The following is a 27328-nucleotide window of genomic DNA, read 5'->3' as shown; positions in this document are numbered from 1 at the left end:
GAAAATTATAATATCTAAAGAGTGCGCCAAGCTACAAAGTTCAAACTTAGCACACAGATATATATTAACATGCTAAATTCAATAGAATTAGTGAGATTGTTGTAACTATAAACACTTTTATTTTATTTAAAAAATAAAATTTTACCCTTCTTTGTCTTTGTTAATTTTAATATCAAATATCTTTAAAGTGCGCCAAGAGAATCTAATGAAATTTGAAATATACACATTTCATAATATGATAAATTATTGTAACAAACAGCATTGTTGTAACTTTTATAGGAAAAAAGTTGTAAAAATGTCAACTTTCACATAAACTTTTGTTAAGAAAAATTTAACAGATTGCCTTCAAAAGCAAATAAAAATGATCTCTGATATCTTATGTTTACAAAAAGTAATCACAATTACTAATTAGTCCTGAAATCAAATACAATGTGCTAAAACTTTGATGGAAATGACCACCCCAAAAAAAGGGTAAAATATGTGCTGACACACTTTTCAGCCATTTTTTTTGGGAAAAAAATGGATCTAGGTCATTGCAGTTTATCGAAGTACCTTATTAGATCTAGATATAAATCCTTTCGATCTTTTCTCATGTCGACATTGTAAACATTGCCTAGATCCATAAATACTATAGCTTTAATAGAGTCGGACAACTTTATTTTTTTTTAGGGTCTTAAGTTTGTTTTAGGGCTACAATACATACACTACGGTCTAAATTAGTACCCAAGGAACATTCCTGCCAAGTTTTATCAAGATTGGTCAAGGGGTTTTGATTTCTATTCGTCACATACATACATACGGCATACGCCTTACTTTATACTTTATATATATATATACACTGCAGGGCTGCCGCTACCTTTTGTGCAATGTGTGCATTGCACGCAGGCGGCTGACTTTAGGGGGGCGGCCAAATCATTATTGACATTGTTCCAAGATTACTTTAAAAAAAATTAGGTAAATAAAAAAAAATTACTTAAATATTTTATATAAATTCTAATTATTCCATTACCATTGTAAATATAAACGATATTCATACATTATTTCGGAAGCTAGAAATAAAAAATAGAGCAGCGTACGAGGGATTCTCACTAGTTTTTCCATAGGCGTCTACTCATTTCTGGCCTTGAATTTTTGTGGGTTGTTTGTAATATTTGTTTTAAGTCGAAGTAGATCTATAACTGGTAATTAAAAAGTCAATTAGAAAAATATATTCACTCGTGGGGGGGAGGGCGCAACGTCCTGACAAAAAGGGGTGTTATGGAGTGTGTGTGTTTCCTAGGCTGAGGTAAGAAGAGTTTAAGCGATTGATTGGTGGTTATGAAAGCGTTAAGACTTTTTTTTACTGTGAGCTAGATTTTGTTTAAATATCAGTTTATGTCATTACTATTAGATCTATATTTTATCTCAAGTTAAATTGTTAATAATAATTGTATTGAGTTATTAAAAAATATAAAACTCTTACATTGGTTCAGTTGTACTAGCTGTCTTGAGCTATAAGCCAACAACCAACCAACAACAGGTGGGAGGGCGGCGAAAAAATGTTCTGACTTCAGACTTGACTGGAAACCCTAACCCTAACTTTAACTCTAACTCCAAGAAGAACTTTTTTTTACAACGCTTAAAAATTACAGTGAACTTTCCTGACTTTAATTTGGATTCTATACACAGTGTTCAATTAACATAGGCTAAAAATAAAACCGAAAAATTGTGACTAAGTTTCTTTTCTTTTTTAATACATTTAAAAAAAATCAAACAAAAACACTCACAGACCTCACTGTGTAAGCTTATCTAGCTCCTCTGGGCTCCAGCTTCTAAAGGGGCTTGAACGAAAATGTTGTTATCTAGGGAGTCGCCACCCCGGGAATGTGAGAAACACTGTCATACTATGTTTTATTTCAAGTCATTGTTGACTTGTAATTTGGATTATTTGTAAACTTTGTTTTAAACTCAAGAAAAATATTCAGCACTGAGTTGCTTCATTTGTTGGATAAATTTTTAGGCAATTCTGAATCTGTGTATGTCAGATGATTGTGGATACAATGCACATCTCTCTAAAATACAATCGTGATATAATTATTATGAAAGTTTACGAATGTTGAAAAAGTTCCACTTTCAATGGTTTTTGTATTTCAAGATTTTTTTGTGGATTGTGCTTCAACGTACAATAACAAACAAGTTAACATTTCCACGTAAAATGGAACATATAACACTGTTGAGCAAAGTTATTGAGATATTGTATATAGATCATGATCATTTCCGCTGTTCATTGTAATATACCTGCTGTAGCTCATCAATTATAATCGTTGCAAATATAGGAGCATAAGCAAGTAGTCAGAACGAGATCAGTTTTTAATGTTTTTCACACATAGAACCTAGATATCACATTTCTGTAGGCATGTACATCCGAAATTGTTCCTAGTGCATGGTTCATAGTTGTACTTGAGGGATAAGACAAGGATGTGAATATGAAAGGAAAAATTGGAATGGTCTACTAAAAATGGATTTAAATCAAAGGGCACTTTTAGAACAGTGTCCAGTTCAGTCTTAATGGAATTTTTTTTCTAGAGGAAAAAAAAGGGGGGGGTGGCATTTTTTATTTCGCACACAGGCGGCCACAACCCTCGTGGCGGCCCCGTATATATATAGCCTATAGGCCTTTATATGTTCTATCTGTATCTGAAAAAAAAAATACTTTGCAATCTGACTTGACTGAATTCTGTCAGGTTATCAGTTAATGATTTGAACATGTTTAAATTGAAACCAATTATTTATTTTTGTATACACAAACATTCAGTCTAGATGGGAGATCAATACTATAGGATTTTTGTTGAAAGAAATAGCACACAGTTTTAATTCATCATCGCTTTCTAGAATTTGATTGAATTATTTAACATTATTAGAAGAGATAACTTTAGATTAAATGTTGTATGCTTCAATTAGATCTATACGTCTGATCATATTCACCTTTTTTCTATCTTTGATGAATTCATTTGTGCCACTTTTAGGTTCAGATCCCAGCTCATTCTGGTCGTGACCTCAGGCCTGAGACCAAGAAACTCCTAACAGAAAATGGGGTGAAAGAGAAAGGGCACTGCTCTCACCTGACTAAACATAAACCAGTAGATATCAAGTTTAACAACTTGTCCTACTTTGTCAAAGATGGTCATAGCAGAAAAGGTCAGTAAGTCCACTCTTTCAGATGCCAGTAGTGCCATTCATGCTCAAAGTCCAACAGTATTTGTTTTTAACTTTACAGCTTTTTTTTTATCATTTTGTTAATAAATTCCAGCTTTCTTTTATCAATCTGAACTAGGTTTGTGGACCAACACTGGTTTTCTACCATCAACAAATGGTTCATAGAAATTTTTTAAAAAATCTCTTTATCACTTAAAGACAAAAGATAGCCAACTAAGTCATTAACCTCTGAATTAAAATATTAGTCATCTGCTCATACCACTATATATTATATATGTATTATCATTGTAGCACAGCTAATTAATAATTAATAACAATAAATTTGAACAATCTAAATAGTCATTTAATCCTAATTATTAATACAAAAGCTAACTATACAAATATAATTATTAGAACTGTTTTAAGTTGCAAAGAAAAACATCAAAGACATGACCTATACTTTATTGTTCTAACCCATTATTTCATGATGACATTGTGTTCCAGGCATGAAGACAATTTTAAAGAGTATTTCAGGGAGTTTTGTCTCAGGAGAGTTAACTGCCATCATGGGACCTTCAGGAGCTGGCAAGTCTTCTTTGATGAACATACTTGCTGGATATAGGTCAGTTTAATTTATATCACTGTGAGCTTATTAAGAGAAGAATGTGATGAAAATTTGGTGAAACATAGATAAGCCTCGTCCCCACTTAAGAGTTCTGGATATGCCCTTGACATTGACTAGTCATCTCTTTTTTTTCCTAGATATCAGGTTCCACTTTGGTGAACTGAATGGCTTTTGTGTAGGCCCTCAAACTAGAGCACAAAATTCCTTCAAATTAGCTTATGCATTACCCCTCAAATTGTTTGCTTTGACAATACATTTTTGTAATTCTTGACCACTTGACAACATATTATTAATTGCATGCTATAATAAGTATGGAGCGCGGTGGCTGTGGTTAAGTGCTTGGCTTCCAAACCTGGGATCTTGGGTTCAAATCTTGGGTTCGAATCTTGGTGAAGACTGGGATTTTGACTTTCGGGATTTTTAGGGCGCTGCTGAGTCTACCCAACTCTAATGGGTACCTGACTTAAGTTGTGGAAATTAAAGACGGTTAGTCATTGTGCTGGCCACATAACACCCTGCTCATTAACTATTGGCCAAAGAAATAGATGACATTATCTCCTCTATAAATTGCATGGTCTAAAAGGGGAACTTCACTTTTTTTTCTTTATAATAGGGTATGAAATGAGTTCATTTTGTGATAAAGAGTTAGTGATTTGGCTTTAAAACTAATTTATTTTGCCCTTAGAATCATAATAATAGTATAATAATAATTTTTAACAAGTTTTGATTCTGACTAAGAAATATTTTTTTTGTGCCCTTGATTTTAGAACAAAAAACGTAACAGGCACCATTTTAGTGAGAAACCGAGAACGAGACTTGCGCTCTTTCCGTAAAATGTCCTGCTACATCATGCAAGATGATGAGCTCCTGCCTCACCTGACAGTGGAGGAAGCCATGATGTGTTCTGCCAATCTAAAACTAGATGAGAAGATGCTACTTGATACCAAACAAGAAATGGTAGGTCATAGGATCACTTGCTTTAATTAGACCTACTTCCTAGGTCTACTTAAATAGGTGAACCATAATTAGGTTTATCCATGTTGCCACCATGTAGGTTAGACCGACTGGCTATTTATTTCTTTACATCTTATGCTGCATTATTAAAATAGCTCTCTGACTACTAAATGGCTTCTGGGGAAAAACAGCACCATATAAAAAGTCAGTTCATTTTTAAAAAGGCTTGAAAATAAATCAAAGTGTGTGTTAACATTAAAACTTCAGTTTATGAACCAAATTTGTTTCTGAATCATGCTTGTTATCTTTCAAGAAGTGTATATCCATGAACATTTTTATGTAAGAAAGAAAAATTAAATGTGAGTTCAAAATACAACTGCTTGACAAAAGTAACAATAATTTATTATCATATAGTACTTAAGTGCAATAAGAATAATTATACATTAGTTGTAAACTTAAATTAATGACCTGATGTAAAACCCAACTACTTGTACAAAACATCACTTTTGCTTCTGCTCTGATAGGCCTCTTAATCAAGTTGCTTGCAGTGTAAGGTTTGTCCGTAAACTGACAGTGTAATCTCGTGTGTCTCAGATAAAACTTGTCAAGAACTAGAACAGTTATAGAAATAATTTGACAAGTAGTTTTTGAACTAGACAAGTGTTTTTTTAAACTAGAAAAGTGGTCTTTAACTTCCCTACAGGACAAATTTATTGGTAAACATCAAAACTGATTAATAGCATAAATAGCTACCAATTATTACTATTAAGTTGAGAGAGGTGGGGTAAAGAGACCTAAAGCTTGTACTGATAGTGAAAGTTTAGCTAAAGCTTGTACTGATAATGAAAGTTTAGCTAAAGCTTGTACTGAAATGAAAGTTTAGCTAACACCAACTACTCTGTTGAACTTTGGCATGTGATTTATCTTGGCCTGGTTAATCCACTTGACCCATGCAGCTGAGGTCACCACTTTTGATTGTCCACTTAAAGCAGAAGCATCATTTGATTGTCTCAGCAAAACTAATTTGGTGATAATTGTTTTCTGCAGCACTAAGCTGTAGCACACTGGTGAAACACAGGAATAGTTTTTTTTTTTTTAACAGCTTTAGATTACACCAATTAGTCTCCCATTGCATATGTTTTTTCTTTTTTAATAAATAAGAGTTATAACATCTAACTCTTCATTATGCTTCACCATCTGGGAATAATGGACCTCATTCACCAATCGTAAACAAACAGCATTTAGCCACCTGATTCTCTATCTCTTCTATACAAATTACTATCTAATTTTTAATAAACAATGGCTATCACATTACAGTTCTTTTCGTTGTTTTATCAATATTATCACATGACTAAATGTTGTTTATTTACGATTGGTGAATGAGGTCCATTCACATTCTCCCTGGTACCCAAGACATCAACAACTCCCCCACTATGCCTCCTGGTCTTGGGAATGTCACTTTATTTCATGTCCCAATTGGCTTGAACTTTCCAGCAGACTAAAATCAATTACAAATAATCACTGTCCTGATGTTGGAAGTCAACAAAAAGCTGAGTAGATTCTTATCCTACACAGCAGAAGATGAAAGGATGTTGACTTGAGGAGAACAATAGATTGTGAGAAGACATAAGTTGTAAACAAACTACTTGAGTCTGTGGCTGTGTTCAAGAGTTAAAACTAAACATCTTTAAAGTGTTTTATTTAATTTGTTGTGTACAATTATTTTCATATACAGTATACACTGGATGTGCTTTACATCATCTACTCCAAAGACTGCTTGGGGTCTCACAGCGGAAACTTTAATTCAGCAGTATAAAATTTGTCTTATATCTACTATCAATACTTTGTAATAAATTTGTAATAAATAAATAAATACTTCTAAATGAGGGTAGTTCTAGCTTGAATCCCAGCTTTCATAGATAATTGACACTACCTAAGGAGAGTGAAGATGGTTGATCATTGTGCCACAGGACACACATGAATGTTTATTAAGTTTTATTTGTACCTAAAAAACATATCTTTCTCCACCATCCTATTTTTTTAGTCTCCCCTTTTAGGAACTTCTGCCCATTTAAGATAAGATAAGATAATTTTTATTGATCCAATCTAATGGAAATTCAGTTTGATTACAATTGACAAGCTCAGCGATACTACTGTACAAAAACAATATTGATTAAAAATTCAAACAACATTCACACACGAAAACACATACACATTCACAACCAGCCCTTTATGAATTTGACTTCTATGTACTTCTCGATGACGACAGCTGATCTTGTAACACTCTGACCGAAAGTGGGATAAAGGAGTTTTTAAATCTTTCACCACATTCCAACTTTTATAACATCCTGTTAAAGTATTATTTAAAAACTAAGTATTACTATTTTGTTCTCTCGAATCAGGTTGATGAGATACTGGACACATTAAGTTTAAATGAAGCTAAGAAAACTCGAACCTCTAACTTGTCTGGTGGCCAGAGAAAAAGATTGTCTATAGCCTTGGAGCTGGTCAACAATCCCCCTATTATGTTCTTTGATGAGCCCACCAGGTGAGGTTTAAACTAATATCAAACTATCGGATTGCCATAGGCAATTAGCCTAGCTTCACTCCACACAGTTCTTGAAGATACATTGTACAATTTTTATTATTAATTTTAAAAGTTTAAAACCTCTTTATTGCTGTCCCCCCCTCCCATCTCAAGATGAAACCATAACTAATGATATATAGCTTATAGTTTTAATAACAAGCAAAAATAATACTTTTTTTACAGGCAAAAAATTGTCTGTACATCTCCAAATTATTGATCTTTAATTTCTACCGTAATGAAAAGCTACTGATTTAAAGATTATGACTATAAACCATAATTCTGGTCACGCATGATGTACTGTTACTTTACTTCATAAATATTTATTTTTGCAATACTATCGTGCTCTATAAATAATTCTGCAATCATAGAAACATTTTACTGGAGGTTCTAATGCAATAAATTCAATTATTATAGTCTCTTATGAAATATTTAAATGTTCAACAATCTTTACAAATCCTCTGCAGTGCATTTCTAAGTAGAAACATCTTTGTCTTTGTTTCTAGTGGTCTAGACAGTGCTTCTTGCTTCCAATGTGTGTCTCTCTTGAAGAAACTGGCTGAAGGAGGAAGAACTATTATATGTACAATACATCAACCTAGTGCTAAATTATTTGAGATGTTTGATCATGTAAGTTGGGACATAATTGTCGTTGTTATAGTCTCATTCAACTTAATTTAATTTGACAGTAATAACAATCTTTATTGAAGGAAAATCTTAAAATGTAAGTTTCAGTATTTTTGAGACAAACATCTTTTAACCATTATCACCAAGAAAATCAAATTTTTTACCATTTTAAAGCCAGTAAAATGTATTCTAGACTCTGCTGGGCCTGGTTCAAACTACTATTGAACTGAAGCAGATTTCTTAGAATACATTTGTATAATTTCAAAAACTTTCTTTTTTTTTTTTCAGTTGTATTTACTAGTAGATGGTCAGTGTATTTATAGAGGCACCATCCGAGCCCTTCTGCCCTACTTTGAAGAGCAAGGCCTTGTTTGTCCAAACTACCACAATCCAGCTGACTATGGTAATTCAAACCATTTTATTGTATAGATCTGTCAATAGTGGGAGTTACAAATTTGCTACTTAGGGTTTTAGTAATGAGATAAACTTAACATCATGCACATAACAGCCTATCCAGCAACATCATTCTAAGGTGCCTTGCTGAAATATTAGCGTACTTGATAAAGTTATATGACTTTAAGCTCTAATATGTTGCATTTAATGTCACTAGACATTTCATAAATGCCATACACTCAGGATTTTCAATTTGGTCTAGCCTGTATTTCAAAAGAACTGAATGTAGGTCAGCTTTTCTCAACCAGACTCCTAGGGTGTGCAATGTGCTTCTAATATAGGTGTTGGCAAGGGTGGTCATTTATTTTTATGGGTAAAAATTATGTTGTCATAGATCCATATTTGAATATTTCTCAAAAGGACAATAGTACTGTCAATAGGTATAGATCCAAATTGTATCATAGTTTATTAGATAGTGTATGGAATATATGAGTAAAGTCCTTTGTTCTAGTTCTTAAGGATAAACAAAAAAATAGTGACTAATGCTTACAGTTACTCTACCCTACCAAAGTGTATCCAAGTTAATAATTACAATGATTACACTCACAATAAGGACAAACAAATGTTTAAAAAGTTGAATAAATAAATAAAGGAAAATTTATTACATTTTTGAATTTAAAATTTATTTTTTTTTTTTGCTGGTTTAACTAAAGGTTCTGTAATAAGATAGACATTTTCTTGTCAGAGACATTTGAATGTTTCTGCTAACATAATTCTGTTCATAGATGACTAAGGGGGCATAGACATACTTTTTATTTTCATGGGGAAAAAGAGTGTCATAAGCAAAAAGTATGGGAAACACTGATTGAGTCAAAGGTCTAGGACCTAAACCCTTCTAGAGTTTGATCATTTATTCAGTTTTTGAAGATTTTTTGTAGAATAACATTTACATTTGATGAACAAGTTTACATTGTGATGAGTACATTTCTTATTCTTTCAGTTATGGAAGTGGCAGCTGGGGAGTATGGTGAGAAAAATGTGCACAAGTTAATCCAAGCACTGAATGATGGCAAATGTGATCCATTTCAAGTAAGTCTACAGCTACTACACTGATATCAGTTCTAGCTTGTTTGTTTTTAACTATCTACACAATGCAAAGAAAGTTCTTACATGTTAATCATTTTTCTTGCTTAAACCTCCTGTAGAGTAGTGTGTGATAATGGCGTGTAGTAACCAAATCCCAGTCTGTAGTGTGAGGATAAATTGTAGGGCATGCCACTAAAAAAAAACCCAGTCATTTTATGTTTTGAAAAAAAAGTATCAATGTTTACAAACAGATTATAACTGACTGTCATTTCTTGATTATTCTTTCTTATGACTGTCTTCTTTAGCTTACTGATAAATATACATTCAAATGCGATGATTTTATTGGTTTGTTTTGAAAACTCTGGTTTACATTATGAGCCAAGTTGGTCAAATAAGTGTTCTCTGAATGCTTGAGAATACTCTCTAATGTGGAAGATATAGTAAAGAAAAGTATCAATAATGATTTCACCAATGTAATCTTTATTGAATTTTGTTCAAGAGTTGTTTAAACTATTTTCAACTACTTGAAATAATATATACAATAGGTGAAGTCTACTTTAGGAACAGTTGTTATTTCGAGTCACATTATTGTATTTAAAACTATCCTCAAGTGTTGAGCTATTACTTCAGGATGGCTGCCTGCTCATGGGGTTTGCGCGCTGGACTGTCGTTTGGATTTATCGATGGTCCTGGGTTCAAACCCTGCCTGCTCTCATTCCCTGTTGTCCGGTGGGAGGTTTGGACTAGGAAGTAAACTATCTTCAACTCTGAAGGAACATCCAAAACATGTAAAACATTTTACAAGACAACATTCAAGAAAACAGAATGCTCATAAAGGCTATCAATGAAAAATCTACTTTGGGATAATACCAAACTTTATTTATCAAGGAAAAAGAACAACAAAAGTGGCAATTGTTTTCATTAATTGGAAAGTAATTCAGTTGTAATGAAATGTTTGTGTGTGAAGTAGAGATGCTATGTTTAATCTAGTAAAGTATTAAAGTAAGTCACCCTTTTCAGATGTTTTGATGTATGGGGCAAATGATGTAAAGATTATGTTTGATATAGGTCCCATTAAAGTCAAGAAGAATGAATGATGTGATATAAGGTACCTATGGGTAAAACAATACTATTTAATATAACTGATCTAAGTGGTACTGTGCTAAGCTACCAAACTGCTTGCTCCTCATTTGAGCTCTTGGTGTAACCTTTCTTTTCATTTTGTTGGCCACATATCTACCTTGTAAACTCTTGGTGTTGCAATCCAGACAAACATTACATTACCCCAAGACATGAAGCATAAGTGGAGACTATTTTATTTATTGTTAATATAATCATTGGATGTTCTATTTTTTTTTTACTCTTGTATTCTAGATTGACTATGATCGGCAGCAGTCCAGTGGCCATGGCTCACACACCCCCTCTGTACATTCATGCGAGGATGACTCAGTGCACCGCCAGGCTGCCACACAATTAAACAAAACTAACAACTCCCACCTAGGAGACAACACTTCCCTGAACTGCGGGGAGCGCTACAACACCAAAGTTGTTTCTGACACTCGACCTTCCCCTACCACTGGATGGTCCAATGGGGCTTGTTTCCCTCAGTACAAAGCACATGAGGTAATCTTCACAATTTATTTTACCATTCAAACACATTCAGAATACATGTATTAGTGATTGTTCATGTTCAAGTCTTGCTTTCAGAGAGTTTGTCTGTTGTCTATGTCTACAGAGTTAGTCTTATTTTTTTTTTTTCAGAAATCTTTCATATTAATGTGCTCATAAATTAAAAAAAAAAGTATTTTGAAATCCACTTTGAGATTTTAAATAATACATCACTCTCTGCTCCATATACATTCAAAGCTTTTTTTCCCCAAAGAAACTATTCATTTTTGGTATTAATACATGAAAGCTAATTGAAATCAAATTTATTTTTTAATAAAGGTTATAGATTTTGTGATGAATAGTTTTGTCATAATATAATTATGCAAACTGTGTGAGAAATGATGTGTTTCTCTTGAGACTTGATATCTCTAGGCAATCATTGTTGTCATTTTGCTTGTTGTGTGACATCTCAACACATTTCTTATCCTCCAAGCTCAGGCTTGTAAGTGTAACTACACTCTTTGACCTAGGCATGAGGAGATGAGCACTTTATTTTTGTAACAAATTTTGTTCCTTTAAAGTGTCAGAAAGAAAAAAAAAAAACTATTCCTTTTCTCATTTGCAATGTTTGTTTAGTTGTAGCTAAAAATAAAATTTATCTCCCTTAACCATTGGTATTGACCCTCTTATATTGAAAAACATGTATAACCTATTGAACAAGTTTAAAAAATATGCTTTTCATAAAATTATCATTGTTAGTAACATAATACTTCACCTTATTTGTGTGGTTTGAGACATCTAAGGTGATATTGTCTTCATTCTCAGTTAGTTGCATAGATAACAAGATACCTGCATTTATATATACATTAAATAAGCATGTACTTTAAAAAAAACAAGACAATATCTTTTCAATTGTCATATAAGGTATTGTGTGAATATAATGCTTATGAAAATTTCATTTACTAATTCATAGGGTTTTTTTAAAATTAATGTAATGGTTTCTGTGCTTTGGAAACTTGACATGATGAAAAGAATGATTAAAACTTGAGCCACTATGATAGAAACTATATAAGATATTGATTAAATAGCTCTTAATATTTCACTTCAAATCAATCATTTGAATTAGATTAATATTCAGTCATTTAATTTTTTTTTTTTTTTCAAAGATTGATTTGTAAGTTAAGCTCAGGACTTCACATTTTCAGCTAATGGTTCAGGAGAACATTTGCCTCTGAAAAAAATGTTTTCTTTCATTTGTTGTCAATTTTTAAGACTGTAGTCCACATTTTGTTGTCTATCAAATGGCATAGATGTAATCATATTTAATCTAAAAAAAAAGAAAAGATGCTGTTGTTGTTGTTTAATCAGATATATCTTTTTAGTCTAAGAAAAACAACAGTTTTGACTTGTGTCAAATGAAAGTGATCAGAATAAAAAATATTTTTTTAGCTTCAGATAATGGCAATTTATGTAGAGTACTTTGACTTGTTATGTCTATGATTACATCTTTACATTTATGTTATTTTATAAGTTTGGCATGCTAGAGATAATTCTAATTTTGACCAACCATTCACCCATCAGTGTCATATTTCAATACAGCCTGGAGAGTCTTGGGAGGTTAGTCAATCATTCCGTAGTTAATTATTTTTAACTCTGATAGATGAACATTGCATTGACTTCTTTATTTTATTCTAAGTTTTCCTGTATTAGACATCTGATCCCCTCCCCCCCCTCCTCCTGTGTTTTCTTTGAATGTTGCTTTCATGAATGTCATGCTGCCAAAGGTAGTATTCATCCCTGAACCCTTCAATATTGTCACTATGTGGTCTTATTAATGAAAGCTGGTTTGATCCAACTGCACAATTTTTAGTTTTTCTTGTTCATTATTCCTGTTGTTTATAAGTTGTTTAGTCTGTGCATGAAGGAAATGTGACAAACAAACAATCAATCAATAATGCAATATAGCTCATGTTGAAATTGAAATGTTCATCTATGGATTAACATATTTCTAATTCAGGACAATATGCAGAACTAATAGCTGAACGTAACATGTTTTTTTTTATATATAACATCATTTGTGTTTAATAAACATAAAAACACCTTTACAGATTTTGCTTATTTATTGTCGGCTGTTAGGAGCAGGATGTCAGTTTTGTCTTTTTTGTTTAATTTGTTTTTTTTTATTAATCTTTTTTTTTTGATAAAAGAATTTTTTAAAAGATATTTAAGATATTTACAAATCTTAATTGTCTGATAAAGCTCAAATCAAGAAAATTTTTGGATAACTATTTTAGATAGGTACAATGTTATCCTGCTTTGAGAACATTGACACCAGCTAATTATTACATTCATGAAGCAAGATTATTGACAATCTTGAATTCCATTCAGACCCCTTCATTATCAGCTACTTGTTAATAATTAAATCAACATTTGAAAAAAAAATCCTTTATTGAGCATCAATTTTATTTTTGTCTTTCTAATGTTTTGTCATTCATGTTTGTATCTGTTGTTTGTATCTTTTATTTTGTTTCAGCTAGAAGAAAGTCTTGAGGTTAGTTTGGCAGCATGAGGTTGTGGCATTTAAGCTTCTATAGTGGCCATGGTTGGGAAAAGTCTTAGTTGAATCATGGAATGGAACAACACACATAAAATAGGACAGATTTCATTAGCTATTGTTTAGTATTATGCTGCCAACTCAAAGCTTCCACTCCCACATATTTGTAGTCATGCCTGAATTAGTTGTTGCATGTCCATCTCGTGCAATGTAATTATTGCCATGGCATACTCAAGGAGTATATATCAGGAATGTGCTGCTGGAGCATTTCATGTCTAATTATAACTTGTTAATTGTATGTTTGTACACTGGACTGCTTCTGGTTGATATCCAGAACTGCATTGCCATTTTGTAGGTTTTGTGCATCACAGTCAAAAATTTTTTTTTTTTTAATTTTGCTGTTTTAGTAATGGGGATAAATTTCTCTTTAGTGGCTATGCAGTTCTGGTGCATATATTTTACGTTGCTGATTTAGTGGATATGCTTATAGTCACTGGTGGCTGGAAATATTGAGACAATGTTTGTTATGAAAATCAATTTGCATTCACCATTTACATTCATTGTGGCACCGTACATACTATTATTGAATCGAGATATAATATCAACCTTCAAAGCAGCTATTATTTTTTTTTAAACTTAACAATAGTTATTGGCTGAATGCAAGTAGCATTACTTTATATTTGTCACTCAAATAATGTTTGTTTTCTCAGACATGTTGCATTGTACCTGAAACAATGAAGAATTGTGCATGAAAGCCCTAAAGATGTTGATACTTGCTTAACTTGGTCCCCTTCCTCTTTACCCTTTGTTTTTGTTGTCTTCTATTCAATCCTACATGTAAAATAATAATACAACAAAAAGTTAAGGAATGATTGTCTACTAATATGTTCATTTACATTTAGTGATGTGCATACATTTTGTAAGTCTAGTCAACCAAGAGAAATCATTATCTTCAAATCTCTTCTTCTAAGATGCACAATTGCAAAGAATTTCAAATCTAGTGTGACTCCATGAAGCATAGACATGAAAGTGTAGGATCCAATTTAAATTATAGTTAAACTTTATTTATCTTTAGATTTTTACTGAAGTCAGGATTGCAGTCAGTGGGTTTCACTTGTCACTACAGTCATCATATAAATTATAGCATCACGAAGAAGTATAGCCTCAGTTTTGGCACATTTTATTTTTTTATAACATTTTGATCATTTAAATTGACACATAACACTTAGTCATTTATCTATTGAACTTGTGTCTGTGGGTGTGTGCTAACCATCACAAATTTTGCTAATTTGTTGTCTTTAATGATAGATTTTTGTGGCTAATGTGACAAATTGATGGCAGATGATTTTCTCACAATTATCTTTTGTAAAAAAAAATATATTTTTCCATTTTTTTATCATTTAAATAAATTCTTGGGCCATCAAATTACCAGATTCTAAAATATATTTAACTTATATTAATGGTCTTTTTCGATTTTCATCCACCTTCTGTAATAGAATACTTTTGAATAAATCATCATATGCTAAAAACAATATTGGCCTATTGTGCCACATTTATCCCCTATTCCAAATATAGCATATATAGTATTACCATTTAGCTCTATATTAAGACTTTGGCATTTTTCAAACTTGTGACCCATTTTATATATATATATATATATGAACAAATATATTTCATGAAAACTTTGAATTTAAAGTTATAACATGGTCCTTACACAAGTCAGGTCTGTCCATCTTGAAAGACAATATATAAAGTCTATTTTTTTTAAACCCCCTTCTGTGGACATATTTAATCTAACCAATTACTGACCTTGACACATAATTGTTTTACAGATCACTAACATGTAGTATATTATCCTTTTTTTTTTAATCTTAGAGACCATAATGTACATAGATATTTTTTTTAATTGAACGAAGTTGAAGTACATTTTTTAAAAGAGCTAAATACTTTTTAAACATTTTCCTTTTGGCCTCAAATTCTTAACATGAATATAAACTTCCTATTTCTTTATGTAGATCTATTATTACATAGATGCTTAGAAAGTGCTTGACAGACTTCGATTGGGATTTTAGTTGTTTTGTTTAATTGTTACAGGATTTTCCTGTTGATCAGGAATGCCATACCTTCAATACCAGCTGTCTAACACAGTTCAGGGTACTCTTTATACGTACATTCATGTCTATTGTAAGGGATGCTGTAAGTATTTCCTACAAAGTGTTATGACAACAGTATCTATTCTCTAGGCCTGTGGGCTACATATGTGTTTCAGCAATCTTAAGCATTCAGTGCACATATTTTAGATATAGACAATAAGCATAATAAATGCAGCTACAAGAAAAGAGGCCTATAAATGTTATACAAACTGGTCTCAAGGCTAATGAACTTTAAGAAAATACTGTTAAAATGAAATAAATGAAAATAATTAAATTATTAGTTCTAAATGTTTATATATTTCTTTATCACATCATTTTAACAGCTTTTTTTTTGTTTCATGCTTAGACCCTGACACGACTTCGTCTGATTTCACACCTTACTGTTGGTATTCTGATTGGACTACTATACCTGGGCATTGGCAATGAAGCCAGCAAAGTTTTTAACAATGCCGGCTGCTTATTTTTTTGCATGCTCTTTTTGATGTTTACTGCGTTAATGCCAACTGTGTTGACATGTAAGTCTATTTCTTTTTAGTCTGATTTGCTAGCTTTGTTTAATATATTATGTTATCAATAGAGCACAATTATTTCTTTTACTTGAAAACACAAGAAGCAATTTAGAAAATTAACCAATAAGCTATTAACTATTGGTAATTAATTATTTTGTTTGGTATATCAAACAAGGTAAAGAAATTGTACTTGATTGAAGTATATGCTGAATTAGTCTCCTTTTAGGTCACCAGTATACAGTAAGTTTAAAATAAAGAATAGATAACTATACCTCACTATCTCACCGAACCTCACTAGCAGTGTGATTAGTATGTTGGCTTGAGGAGGCTTGAGCCATGAGGCCATGAGTTGAATTTTTTTTTAAATGCTTATAAAATTGATTATTGTAATATTCCCCCAGATCTCCCTTTCTTTCTTCCCCCTCCCCCATGTTCCCAACTGGTCCAGACAAGTGATAGGATCGTAGCGTAGTGAGAAAGCTAAAAGGAGGATATAGTGCTAAACAAAAACAATTGGAAAAATATTTCTAATCGTATTTAATGTTGTTGGTCTAGATCTATTACAAAATTTAATAACATGACTGATCCAAACAAATTGATACAATTACACTTCATGTAGGCTTTGTTTTTTTTTTTTTTGTTTTTTAAATATTTTTTTTTTGCTTTTCATGTAAAATTATTATCACTCAGTAATTGTTTGGACACAAGTCAACTTTGTATTAACTTGAACTTTATTGTATTGTGCTGTAATTGTTACCTTTGTGTCCAGTCCCCATAGAGATGACAGTATTTGTTAGAGAACATCTGAACTATTGGTACAGTCTGAAAGCTTACTACCTGGCTAAAACTATGGCTGACATGCCCTTTCAGGTACATTGGTTTTGTTTTTTTATCAACCAAGAAAAGATTGTGTTGCCTAGAATTATTTCTGCAAACTGTCCCATGCCCACTCCTTGCACTCATGATTTTTCTGTTATGTTCATCATCACTGCAAGCTTTACAGAATTCATGCTATATGTCTTATGACCTCATTCTACCCTAAATTTCATACATTAGTCTTATTTGATACTCACAATCATGTGCACAGCTACACATTTGTACAAGTTTATCCCTAAAAAGTTGTAACTTTTTTTTTTTATATTATCTACAAAGAGATCATCAAATTAGTGAGTTCCAATATCAATATTGTTTGTAGAATTTCATAAACTGTGTATCAAATTTCATGTTTCTTCAAAACCAAGTTTTATAGTTATGCTCCTGCTCTTAATTCATCAGTTCCATACTGTCATTTACTGTTTTGTTTTTAAACACAGTTTTCTTCTTGTTAGGAATTTGATTTTTTTAGTGGAAATAGTTGATATACCAAATTTATGGTTAGAAATCTCTTCATGCTGTGTTGGATACTGAAACCTTTTTGTTTTTCAGATCATCTTCTCTCTGGTGTATGGTAGCATAGTTTACTTTATGACCTCACAACCCAATGACTTCACCAGGTTTGTCATGTTCCTGACATTGTCAACACAAACATCACTGGTGGCTCAGAGCTTGGGGCTCTTAATAGGGGCAGCAACCTCCCTTCAGGTATTGTAGTAGCCTACTTAATACTCATTCTCCTTCTTAGGCATTTTCTGCTACATAAAAATTTAAAATATTTTCAAAAGGTTACCACAAGTACAAAAGATGTGATGAAAAATAGATACACTTCAATACTTAGTTAAAAGATTTATTTGCACAATTAGTGTCTACTCAAGATAATTTTAGACTGAAATAAACACAATAAAAACATTAACATAAGACTGTTTTTCCTGTGCTAGTAGAGAACAGTGAACTCAACTAATTAGCTTAAATTAGCTTTAGTATGTGTAATCAATGAGAAATTTATGTATAAAAGTTTGTCTAATGAAAAATATATTTTCTACTTTACTCTAAGACAAATGCCAGTTGACTGAACTCAAAAGATATTTATGTTTATGTCTGTATTATCCTACTCAGGTGGCTGTGTTTCTAGGTCCTGTGACTGCCATCCCTATACTTCTGTTCAGTGGATTTTTTGTCAACTTTGATACCATACCTGCTTATCTTCAGTGGTTGTCCTATATCTCGTACATCAGGTAGTTTCTATATTAACAAGCAACACTAGTTGTACTTTGCTTTCTTTGCTATTTTGCTTCTACGTGTGCATAGTTTTCAATTTAGGACATGGCTGTGATAGCAAATATTACAGAATCAAATTAATTTAGTTGAAACGTTTTGGAGGGTGGTGGGATTAAGTATTTCATTATTATTATTGCTTCAGTTTGTTATAAAACAAACAAGAAAATGTATTCAGTAATACCATCACTAAAATATAATCAATATTCATGGTGTTTTTAAGCTTTAATTACAAGACCATCAACTTCATTGTCTAATACACATGAATATATTTTTGTAGTGTAAGTGATATATTTGTAACTAATTCTAGATGAGAATTCATACATTAGAGCCACTTGTATGGCTAAAGTGTTCATATGACACTTCATCCCATTCACATGATTCTGATTTGTTTCAGATTTAGATTTAAACTTCATTTAATTTATGAACAGTGATTAAAAATAACTTTCATCAGGAGACCCTTGCTATTAATATTGCTTCTTCATCTAAGAAAGAATTTGATAACTAATCAAAATGCAGTCTCTTTTTTTTTTTATCATTCATGAAAACAATTTTGCTTTGTTATTCCACCAAACTTTGATAAAATCACAAACCAATATAAATTTGACTTTTTGGAGTAGGTAATGGATTAATTATATAGTATCATTTTCAACATGTTTTCACATCATAATTGTACTTTATATGTGTTCACAGATACTCCTTTGAGGGAACACTTCAAGCTATCTATGGCTGGGATAGGGGCGACCTAGACTGTGATGAGAACCAGTGCATCTTTCGCCAGGGGACAGATGTCCTTAAGCAAATGGATGTAGAAGATGCCAAATTCTACATCGACTTCATAGTCCTGTGTGGGTTTTTTGTTGTTCTGAGAGCAGGCTGCTACTTGGTGCTGAGATGGAGAGTGAAGGCTCAGAGATGAAGAGCCTACAGTTGTCAGATCAGAGATTTAGACACATAGACTTATCCCCATGGAGCACTCAGCTGTTCAACTGTAAGTTCTTCCTGGCTTATGATTTCAAGCTTAAAGGAGATGTTCATTTGTCAAGAAAATTTCATCCTGATGATAAGAGATAAACATGTCAGCATTCATGATATCTGTCTAAATGCATTGGATGAATTAGTTTTATTCAGGGAACTGCTAAGCTAGGCTTACAGATTTATCCTTTTTTTTTATGAGTGTGTGTATTCATCATTGGATTTATTTTAATGTCACAATGGAGTCAATATGTGATACTTGACCAAAATTGTTCCTTTTATTACAACCATTATTAACCCGGATGTACTCATCTGCAAGTGATATTTCAGAGATTTCATAATGTGTAAAGTACTTTAAAGAAATTCTTGGCCTGGATTTTATGATGATATTTCTATGTAGGGACTCAACTATGATTTGAGTACAACCCTATTTGTTATAACTACAGGGTATGTCAAGAGTGTTCAGTAGTGAGAAGAGAACAGGCAAGTGGTGGCTTTGAAGTTTGCACTGCTCCCTTATCACTACCATATATGTGTGTTGTCCTATTCAGTTCTTCTAGTCTCTACTTCTTAGACATTGACTTCAAACAGGTGTTTACACATCTTTCTTATTTAATGGTACAGCACACTCAAAAAGGCAAATTAGAAACTGAATTAGAAGTGAATGAAATTATAATGTGATTGCATTGTTTGACAGTATTTGTTATTGTATTCAACATAAACAAACCTTATTTTACAGGACAGCTATATTCACTTCTTTGTCAACAAAGACTTTGTGCATTGTTCCCCCCCCCCCCACCCTTTTGAATACAAATTTCTTTCATCTAATTGCTTCCATTGTCTTCTCCATGTTTTGTCTCCAACCATCAAGTGATGAAAGTGTTTATGGAATAGTCCAACAAGAATGAGACTGTATGTTGTACTACTACTACTTGTGACACTCTTCAAAAGTTGTTGCTATTTTTTTCTTCATGGTGCAAGAACAAGTTATTGCATTTACTAGTGTTGGTAGTGTGTATTTCTAGTTGTCTTTTATTTGTCTGCATCTTTCTTGTTGCATTGCAATTCCCTTACATTCTGCTCATGCACCTCAATGCAGAGCTTGGAGAACAAGAGCAAATAAATATTAGTTACACTTTGGCTCTGGGTGTGTGCTGTGTAATGCCATGACTCTTGTTTCAACATGATGAAAATGTTGTTGTTTTCAACAGCCTAAATTGCACAGCCCACTGCACTGCTTTATTTTGTTCCTTTTGTAGTAGTGTCATTATTTATTCCATCAACTCAGGAAAGAAGAAATATACTCATCTCTTCATGTTAGTATGTTCTGTGTTTCTCTTCCTCAACCTTCTTTGTCCTCTGACTTGCAACTTAATTAGTTGTTTTACAATCAAAATAGAATATATTCTATAGCTCATAGCACTTGTTTAGCATAGATACTGATGGTGAGATTTAGACCTTAAAATGTTATAACTGGGATAAGACACTTAAAAAAAAACGGATTGAAGCAAATTTAATTTAACTGCATGTTTACAAAAGAATTAGAAAAAGCTTTTTTTTTAAAATGAAACTTTGTTGTTGTTGTTTTTTTTAACCACTCAACATCTTCCCACCTGTCCAAGACCACTGGCCAGAACATTCATCACTGTCCTCACCAAGTTTCAGTTCTGGATATTGTTTGAAGACCAAAAACACTTAGTACCTCTGTAGTGTTTGTGTAACTTTGTTGCTATACGCACATAACATTAACTCTCCACTTTATAACACAGAATCTTTTTTTTTTTATGTTTCCTTGAGATTTCATGTAGAGCCAAAAGACTTTTTCAAATGTGCAATAGATTAAAACTAATGAAACTGTTACCAAAATGGTCCTCTTCAAATGTATATCTTCATATTTGTGACATAAATAGATCTTGCATTATGACTTGCATGTCTTGTGGAAAACATTTCATCACAATGGTTCTTAGTGCAAACCCTTACCAACCCCTGCCTTTCTGTAGGAGCTCTAAACTAGGAAAAAAATCTTTCTCTAAATAAGGCTGAGTATATAATATATATATATATATATATATATATATATATATATATATATATATATATATATATATATATATATATATATATATATATATATATATATATATATATATAAGCATTTTAAATTTTATTTATTTCTCTATTGGGAGAGAAAAGGAAATGAGTTTAATTTGCTTTGAATCATTGGTTTCTACCGAGTTTAATTTGTTTTTATTCATTAGTCTGGTACAAATTGTTTTGTTTTTCAATGTGTTGTTAGTGCTTTTTAGTCTGTCAAGATGGTTTCTTGAACTGTAGATTGATCCACATCATTGTAACATTTGTACAATATGTTGTTGCATTTGTCATGATTTTCCCTCATTACACATGTTTGGAACTGCTTCCTTAACAGTATTGAAATATGAAATACAACAAAATACAAACTGTAAATACCAAATAGAGTCCTGCCCAGTGATTTCTTTGTTGAATGAATTGGAATCTTTCAAAGCTGGCCAAATAAATATATCATTCTAATGTATGTAAATAATCCCATTCTCTTTACTGTAATGTTAGCACAACCTGTAGCACAATGTACTAGCACTTTTGCATGTTTCTCTTTTTTATCTTCCACTTTATGACCTTTTTCTTATGGTGAGAGTATTCTCCCATTAATGTTACTGTGGTCTAAGCACAAATTTCCATTCTAAAAGTAGCCCTATGATATACCGTACACACAAATGTCTGCTCTGACTTTTGACTAGATTTCTTTTATCTGTTTATGCAGACATCTGGATGTATTTGTGAATCCTATCACAGTGCAATGTGTAGGGTTTGTTCTAGAGGAGATGCTATGAAATGGAAATCAAATTAGAAAACAGTCCAACCAACTTTGTGATAGCTCCTACAAACTGGGCTATTATTAGTTGAACTGGATCTGTAATTATACAAATCATCTTTTCTGGGTTTTTAATTAAGAAAAAAAAAAGGATTTTTATTTCTGTGTTTAGCATTACTTACTATTTCTAACAGGATTTTATCACCACTTTTCTGCTTTACTGATGAATAGCAACAAAGAAATACGTTAATACTCATTAATTTAAAGAAATAAACATTTAAACAACTTAGCATATTTTCTATGCGTCCACCTTTTCTTGTTTTTGTCAGTTTATTTACATATGGTCTATTTATGTATTCATCAGTCTTAAGGGTTTCAGTCAAAATGTTTGTTTTTGTGCCACTACAACCTATATAGTATACACAGATCACAATGAGCCAAGCTCTTCCTTTTTAGTTAATATAATTTAATCTTCAGATTTGATTTTTAGTAGGAAGTGTTTACAATATATAACTTTTCGTTGATTCATTCATTGCTAGGAAATACAAGAATAGTTGAATCAGCTTGTCAGTTACAGTTTGTGAATTTTTTAAAGAATTTCTTAGTGATACTGTGTACTTAATTCCTCCTAGTCCCAGGGTTTACTTACTTCTGACCCAAAATAAATAAAATCAGTCAACAAACTAAAACATTTCATTATTGTGCATACATTTTGATGCAACTTGAATCTGAATTTGAGTTATGAACAACTAGATCGTGTCCTTTGGTTTTAAATCACAATCAGTTTTCTTGAGTTTAAGCTGATAGGTAAAAGCTAGTATACAAGTCAACATTTTGTGTTCTCTAGAATTTTCTCACAGTCATATTTTCCTTTATGTCCAGTCTGGAACTAATTATGTAGAATTTAGAAAAAGATTTTAACAAATTATTGTGACCTATTGATTTTACAAAAAATAGGTTAGTAGTATATTTAACATGGAGTTAAAAATAAATGTTAATCTCTAAATGAAATAAGTCAAATCTATTTTGTAGCTATTTGATTTGGTCTTGGAAAAATTTTGCTAACCTTTCCCAACAGCTGTTGAATTATATATTTGTTCTTTAATTAGGCCACCCTTATAGCAATAGGCTTGTCATACATCTGTGGCTCAATCTACTGTAAGATGTCTTCTACTTTTGACGAAATGGCTTGTGAGAGAGAAAAACAAAAGTAGCTAAGACAAGTATTAGTTCAGTATTTGAAGTCATTGATAAATGTCCAGTTTCACTTTGTCTTTTCATTTGTTTGATTCCGAGTGCTGGTACTTTGACATTATTATTGATTTTAATCATTTTAATATTTCTCAAATGTTGAATTGCCAACTATAGAATGCAAAATTTTAAAGAACTGCGTTCTTGATAAATTTATTATTTACCTACCGATAGTAATTAATATTGGTTGGTAGGGATTGTATTATAAGCCTGCTTATGATAGCTATAAAAAAGAAGTGACTGGATGCAGAATACATAAGCTAATGTAATGTTTGCATATATGACATAGTTTAGGTACCTTCACCTATCCATTAATCTGATTCTTAAATCTTTGAAATATGGTTCTAAAAAAAAATAAGCAGTTCAGCACCAATGTCCTTTTTCTATTGTGCAAGAGTATATTTGTATTGTTTATATTGTAATAACTTTTCCATTTGCACACAAATTACCATCAAATTAGATCAGTACCTATAGCATATTAGATTCAATGAAATTCTTCGCTATTGTATTTTTAAATCTACAGTACTTCATAATGTCTTAGTTTTACATTATATGGCTACTTAATAATATGCTGACATCATTTTGCTAGAAAGAATTTTTGAACTAAAGGAGGACAAAGTGGCAAGTGTTCTTTATTCATCGGTGTAGTCCTGCTATGCTGGTGAACATTTTTGAGAGGAAAAAAATCATGCTGATGTATTCATTAGTTTGTACTGGATTGTGCTTTGTGTTTATAAACTGAGATGATTTAGTTCTGATTGTAGCTAATATTATAAATACTAAGTGGAGTTATCTAAATATTTGCTCAGAACAAAAAAACAAATCTCCTAAACTTGTATAAATGAAAAGATAAGTCATTACATTGCTCAAAATGCTTTTTTTATTCAGAGTTATAAAACAATGTCAGATAATATATTCGTTAAGTTGTATATATGTTATCATAATGTATGTGAAGATGACTCGTGTACTAGTTCTCATTTCACTGACAAATAGTTGTGCGACAACTGTTTGAAAATTACTTGCATGTTGTGTTGTTGTTGTTTTTTTAAATCTTATGTATTAACTGTAGTTTTTTTTTAAATTGCTTTTTAACCTTATTGACCAACAGAGAGGTGTTGAATGTGTTATAGGATCTAGTAGATTCATCAGTGTATCTGGCTTGTATTGCAATGAAACTAAATGGCAAACTATAACAGATATTTTTTTGGTTACTTTCCAGAGTCTCATTTTTGTATTGATGTTATTGACCATTATATGTTGGAATGAATTGTCTATTAGTTTGTTACTGTGTTAACATCTTGAGTTTAGAACAAGAAATATCACTTTTTGTTATATCTATTGAATAAGTTTCAATGTTGTTTTGTATTCATTAATTTTTAGATATTATGGATATTAATTAATTTAAGAAATATTGGAATGTAAGTACTGTAAACTTGGATGGCTGCCTGGTTATGTACTATGTGCTTCAGGCTCATTTCAATGATCTTGATTTAAACCTTGGCCTGCTACCAACCCCTGCTGTCCTGCAGGAAGTGTGAACTAGGATGTAATAAATTATAAAACTTACAATTCGCTTGACTATAGCTTTGTGATTATTTTGAATTATTTTTTAGCTAAGTTAGCTAGGTACATAAACTATCTTTGATTACTTGTTTATAAACTGTATCATTGATGAGCTTCTAGAAAATTCTACCTTGCCACAGTTAAATTAAATCTTTACTTTCTGCTAGCTGTTTATCTTTTTTTGCAATAGCTGTAATTAGTGTGATGATAGTTCCACAAAAGTTGTAGCATCGCTGTATGAAAGCTGTAATAGTTTTATGTTGTTTTTTGTTTGAGATGTTCAGAATCTTGTTTGTAAGCTCTAAGCATGGTTTGAGATGTGTATGCTTGGGATTTTAAGTCTCTAGACCTTAATGCTGTATTCTGAGATTGTGTAAACAGTATGTGAGATAGCCAAATATGTCAAGTATTTAAGTGGCTTTATGTAAAGCAACTGTTAACAAACTGAATTATTTAATTAATTGATTGTTTGATGACATTGTTCTGTTATTGTTTTCTTTATTGATCCAGTTTTTCAAAGTTGTAAATAAAAACACAGTTGTAAGATAAAGTTTGTCTATATATAATTTTGTAGTTTAACTCCACATAATCTGTGTCATTAGTCAGTATCTTCATTAGTAACTAGCAATCTTTTGAAAAGACTATTTGTTAGATAAATAGAACTGGAGATAACATGAAGACATACAAGACAAAAAAAAAAAGAAAGCTGATTATTAGTGTTTATATAGACATATATTTGTTGAGATTTAGGTGCACATCTACATACACAAATATACACATAGTAATTGTTTTGTTTTCCCTTGTTTACTTTTTGATTTTGTTCAGCTTCCTTTTTAAGTCTTCGATGCAAATGTTTGTGATATACATTCTGGATTGATTTATTTATTCTTAAAACCCTTTTAAGTTTTTTGTTTTCGCTCTTAGCCTTTTGTTTGTTTTAGATCATTTCTTTTCACTGTTGTATTTGTAGAGAGAAATTGATGCTAAGATTGGCTAAATATGTTGCTGTTTTGTAGAATAATGTTGGGGAATTTGTTTTATTATAATTATTAAACATCTTAGATGATTTTCAAAATTTGATGTCTTAGCCAGGCAATATTAGTGAATTTGATTTGAGGTATATCTGAGGGTATCTCTCAAAAGCATATGTAAAATTACTTAAGTGTTGATACAGCCAAATGTTAGCTTTAAATTTGCTTAGCTCTATATTTTTGAGTTGCACATAAAATGCTGCAATAAGGTCTTAAAAGTTGTTTGCTTGGATCATTTGAGTATCATCTCCAAACTCCCTACATGAGGAGATCTTTCTTTCAAGATAGAAACCATGTTATCTTTGTCTTAATGTATTAAAAGATATGAATAGGGATACCATAAGCTAGTATCTTAAGAAATAAATGGCCCTCAGGGGAGTTAGAAGTTAGTTTTTTTTAACCAAATGAATTTATTGTTTTCATAAATAGAAGAGGTTTATAGATATTTTGGGCTAATATATGAAAGTAATGCCATAGACTAATTGGTCTTTATTTAAGAGGAGATAGCCTAGTGCAATTAGCTGATGCAGAGGTCAAGAAAGTAGGTCAACATTATGAAAATATGTTAGTAGAATTGGACTAGAAGCCAATATCAGCATACATTAACCCTATCAGTGCAATGTATTGAATCCAGCCAATGACTCCAGCATGACATTTGAACATGGCTAGTGAAACTGTATTTAACTTTAGCCATAAATCTGATACCGGTATAAATATAATAGATAGGTATATTGTAACATGTAATATCTAATCTCAATAGATCACTTTTGATTTTGTTCACATATGGAACATATGGAGTTTCCAATGTCTCTTCCTTGTTGTGGGCTTAGAACTAAATATTGTTTGTGATTCAAGCCTTACCAATAGATCTAGCTTGGTAGAAACCTGTTTGTAAGTCTAGATACAAATATGTTCAACATTAGTCTTATTGTTATAACCCATTTGAAACTATCTGCCAGTATGTTCAATCAATGCAAATGACACTTTTCTTGTGTTTTTACTTTCGAAAATAAAGAACAAATTTCACAAGATAAAAAAAGATTCTTTATATTTCCGTCTTGTTTTGTTGTAACTATGACACTAATTAGACTGTGTATAACAGCCCTGATACTTTGAGTACACAATGTTATACTATTGGATTTCTTCTTTGAAACAGTTTTAACTCTCAACTATTGTGACTCCTTGTCAAGTTTTGGGATAGTTGTAGTCAGCCTAGTTAAAACAGAACTTTCCAATATG

The 27328-nt window shown here is 31.7% G+C and overlaps 1 protein-coding gene across 9 annotated transcripts in view; it reads left to right on the top strand.

Moving 5' to 3' along the window:
- Positions 1 to 26882, top strand: part of LOC106055202 (ATP-binding cassette sub-family G member 4-like) — a 62926-nt gene extending 36044 nt beyond the window's left edge. For 4 of the 9 annotated variants that reach the window (XM_013211382.2, XM_056011658.1, XM_056011659.1 and 1 more), the window contains exons 3-18: positions 3006 to 3177; positions 3679 to 3796; positions 4567 to 4756; positions 7156 to 7301; positions 7844 to 7967; positions 8253 to 8367; positions 9358 to 9446; positions 10818 to 11066; positions 12633 to 12668; positions 13585 to 13602; positions 15700 to 15801; positions 16105 to 16273; positions 17037 to 17137; positions 17693 to 17848; positions 18260 to 18378; positions 19112 to 26882. In XM_013211382.2, coding sequence (XP_013066836.1) covers positions 3006 to 3177; positions 3679 to 3796; positions 4567 to 4756; positions 7156 to 7301; positions 7844 to 7967; positions 8253 to 8367; positions 9358 to 9446; positions 10818 to 11066; positions 12633 to 12668; positions 13585 to 13602; positions 15700 to 15801; positions 16105 to 16273; positions 17037 to 17137; positions 17693 to 17848; positions 18260 to 18378; positions 19112 to 19337 — 2130 coding nt within the window. In that variant the 3' untranslated portion in view covers positions 19338 to 26882. The remainder of the gene's footprint in view (positions 1 to 3005; positions 3178 to 3678; positions 3797 to 4566; positions 4757 to 7155; positions 7302 to 7843; positions 7968 to 8252; positions 8368 to 9357; positions 9447 to 10817; positions 11067 to 12632; positions 12669 to 13584; positions 13603 to 15699; positions 15802 to 16104; positions 16274 to 17036; positions 17138 to 17692; positions 17849 to 18259; positions 18379 to 19111) is intronic. The other 5 variants (XM_013211386.2, XM_013211388.2, XM_013211389.2 and 2 more) reach the window with 5 other exon arrangements.
- The last annotated feature ends 446 nt before the right edge of the window (positions 26883 to 27328 follow it).

Source organism: Biomphalaria glabrata, chromosome 14 (genome assembly GCF_947242115.1).
Source record: "Biomphalaria glabrata chromosome 14, xgBioGlab47.1, whole genome shotgun sequence".
Classification (NCBI taxonomy): domain Eukaryota; kingdom Metazoa; phylum Mollusca; class Gastropoda; family Planorbidae; genus Biomphalaria; species Biomphalaria glabrata.
Note: the sequence above shows the minus strand (reverse complement) of the source record. Positions and strands in the feature narration are given on the sequence as shown.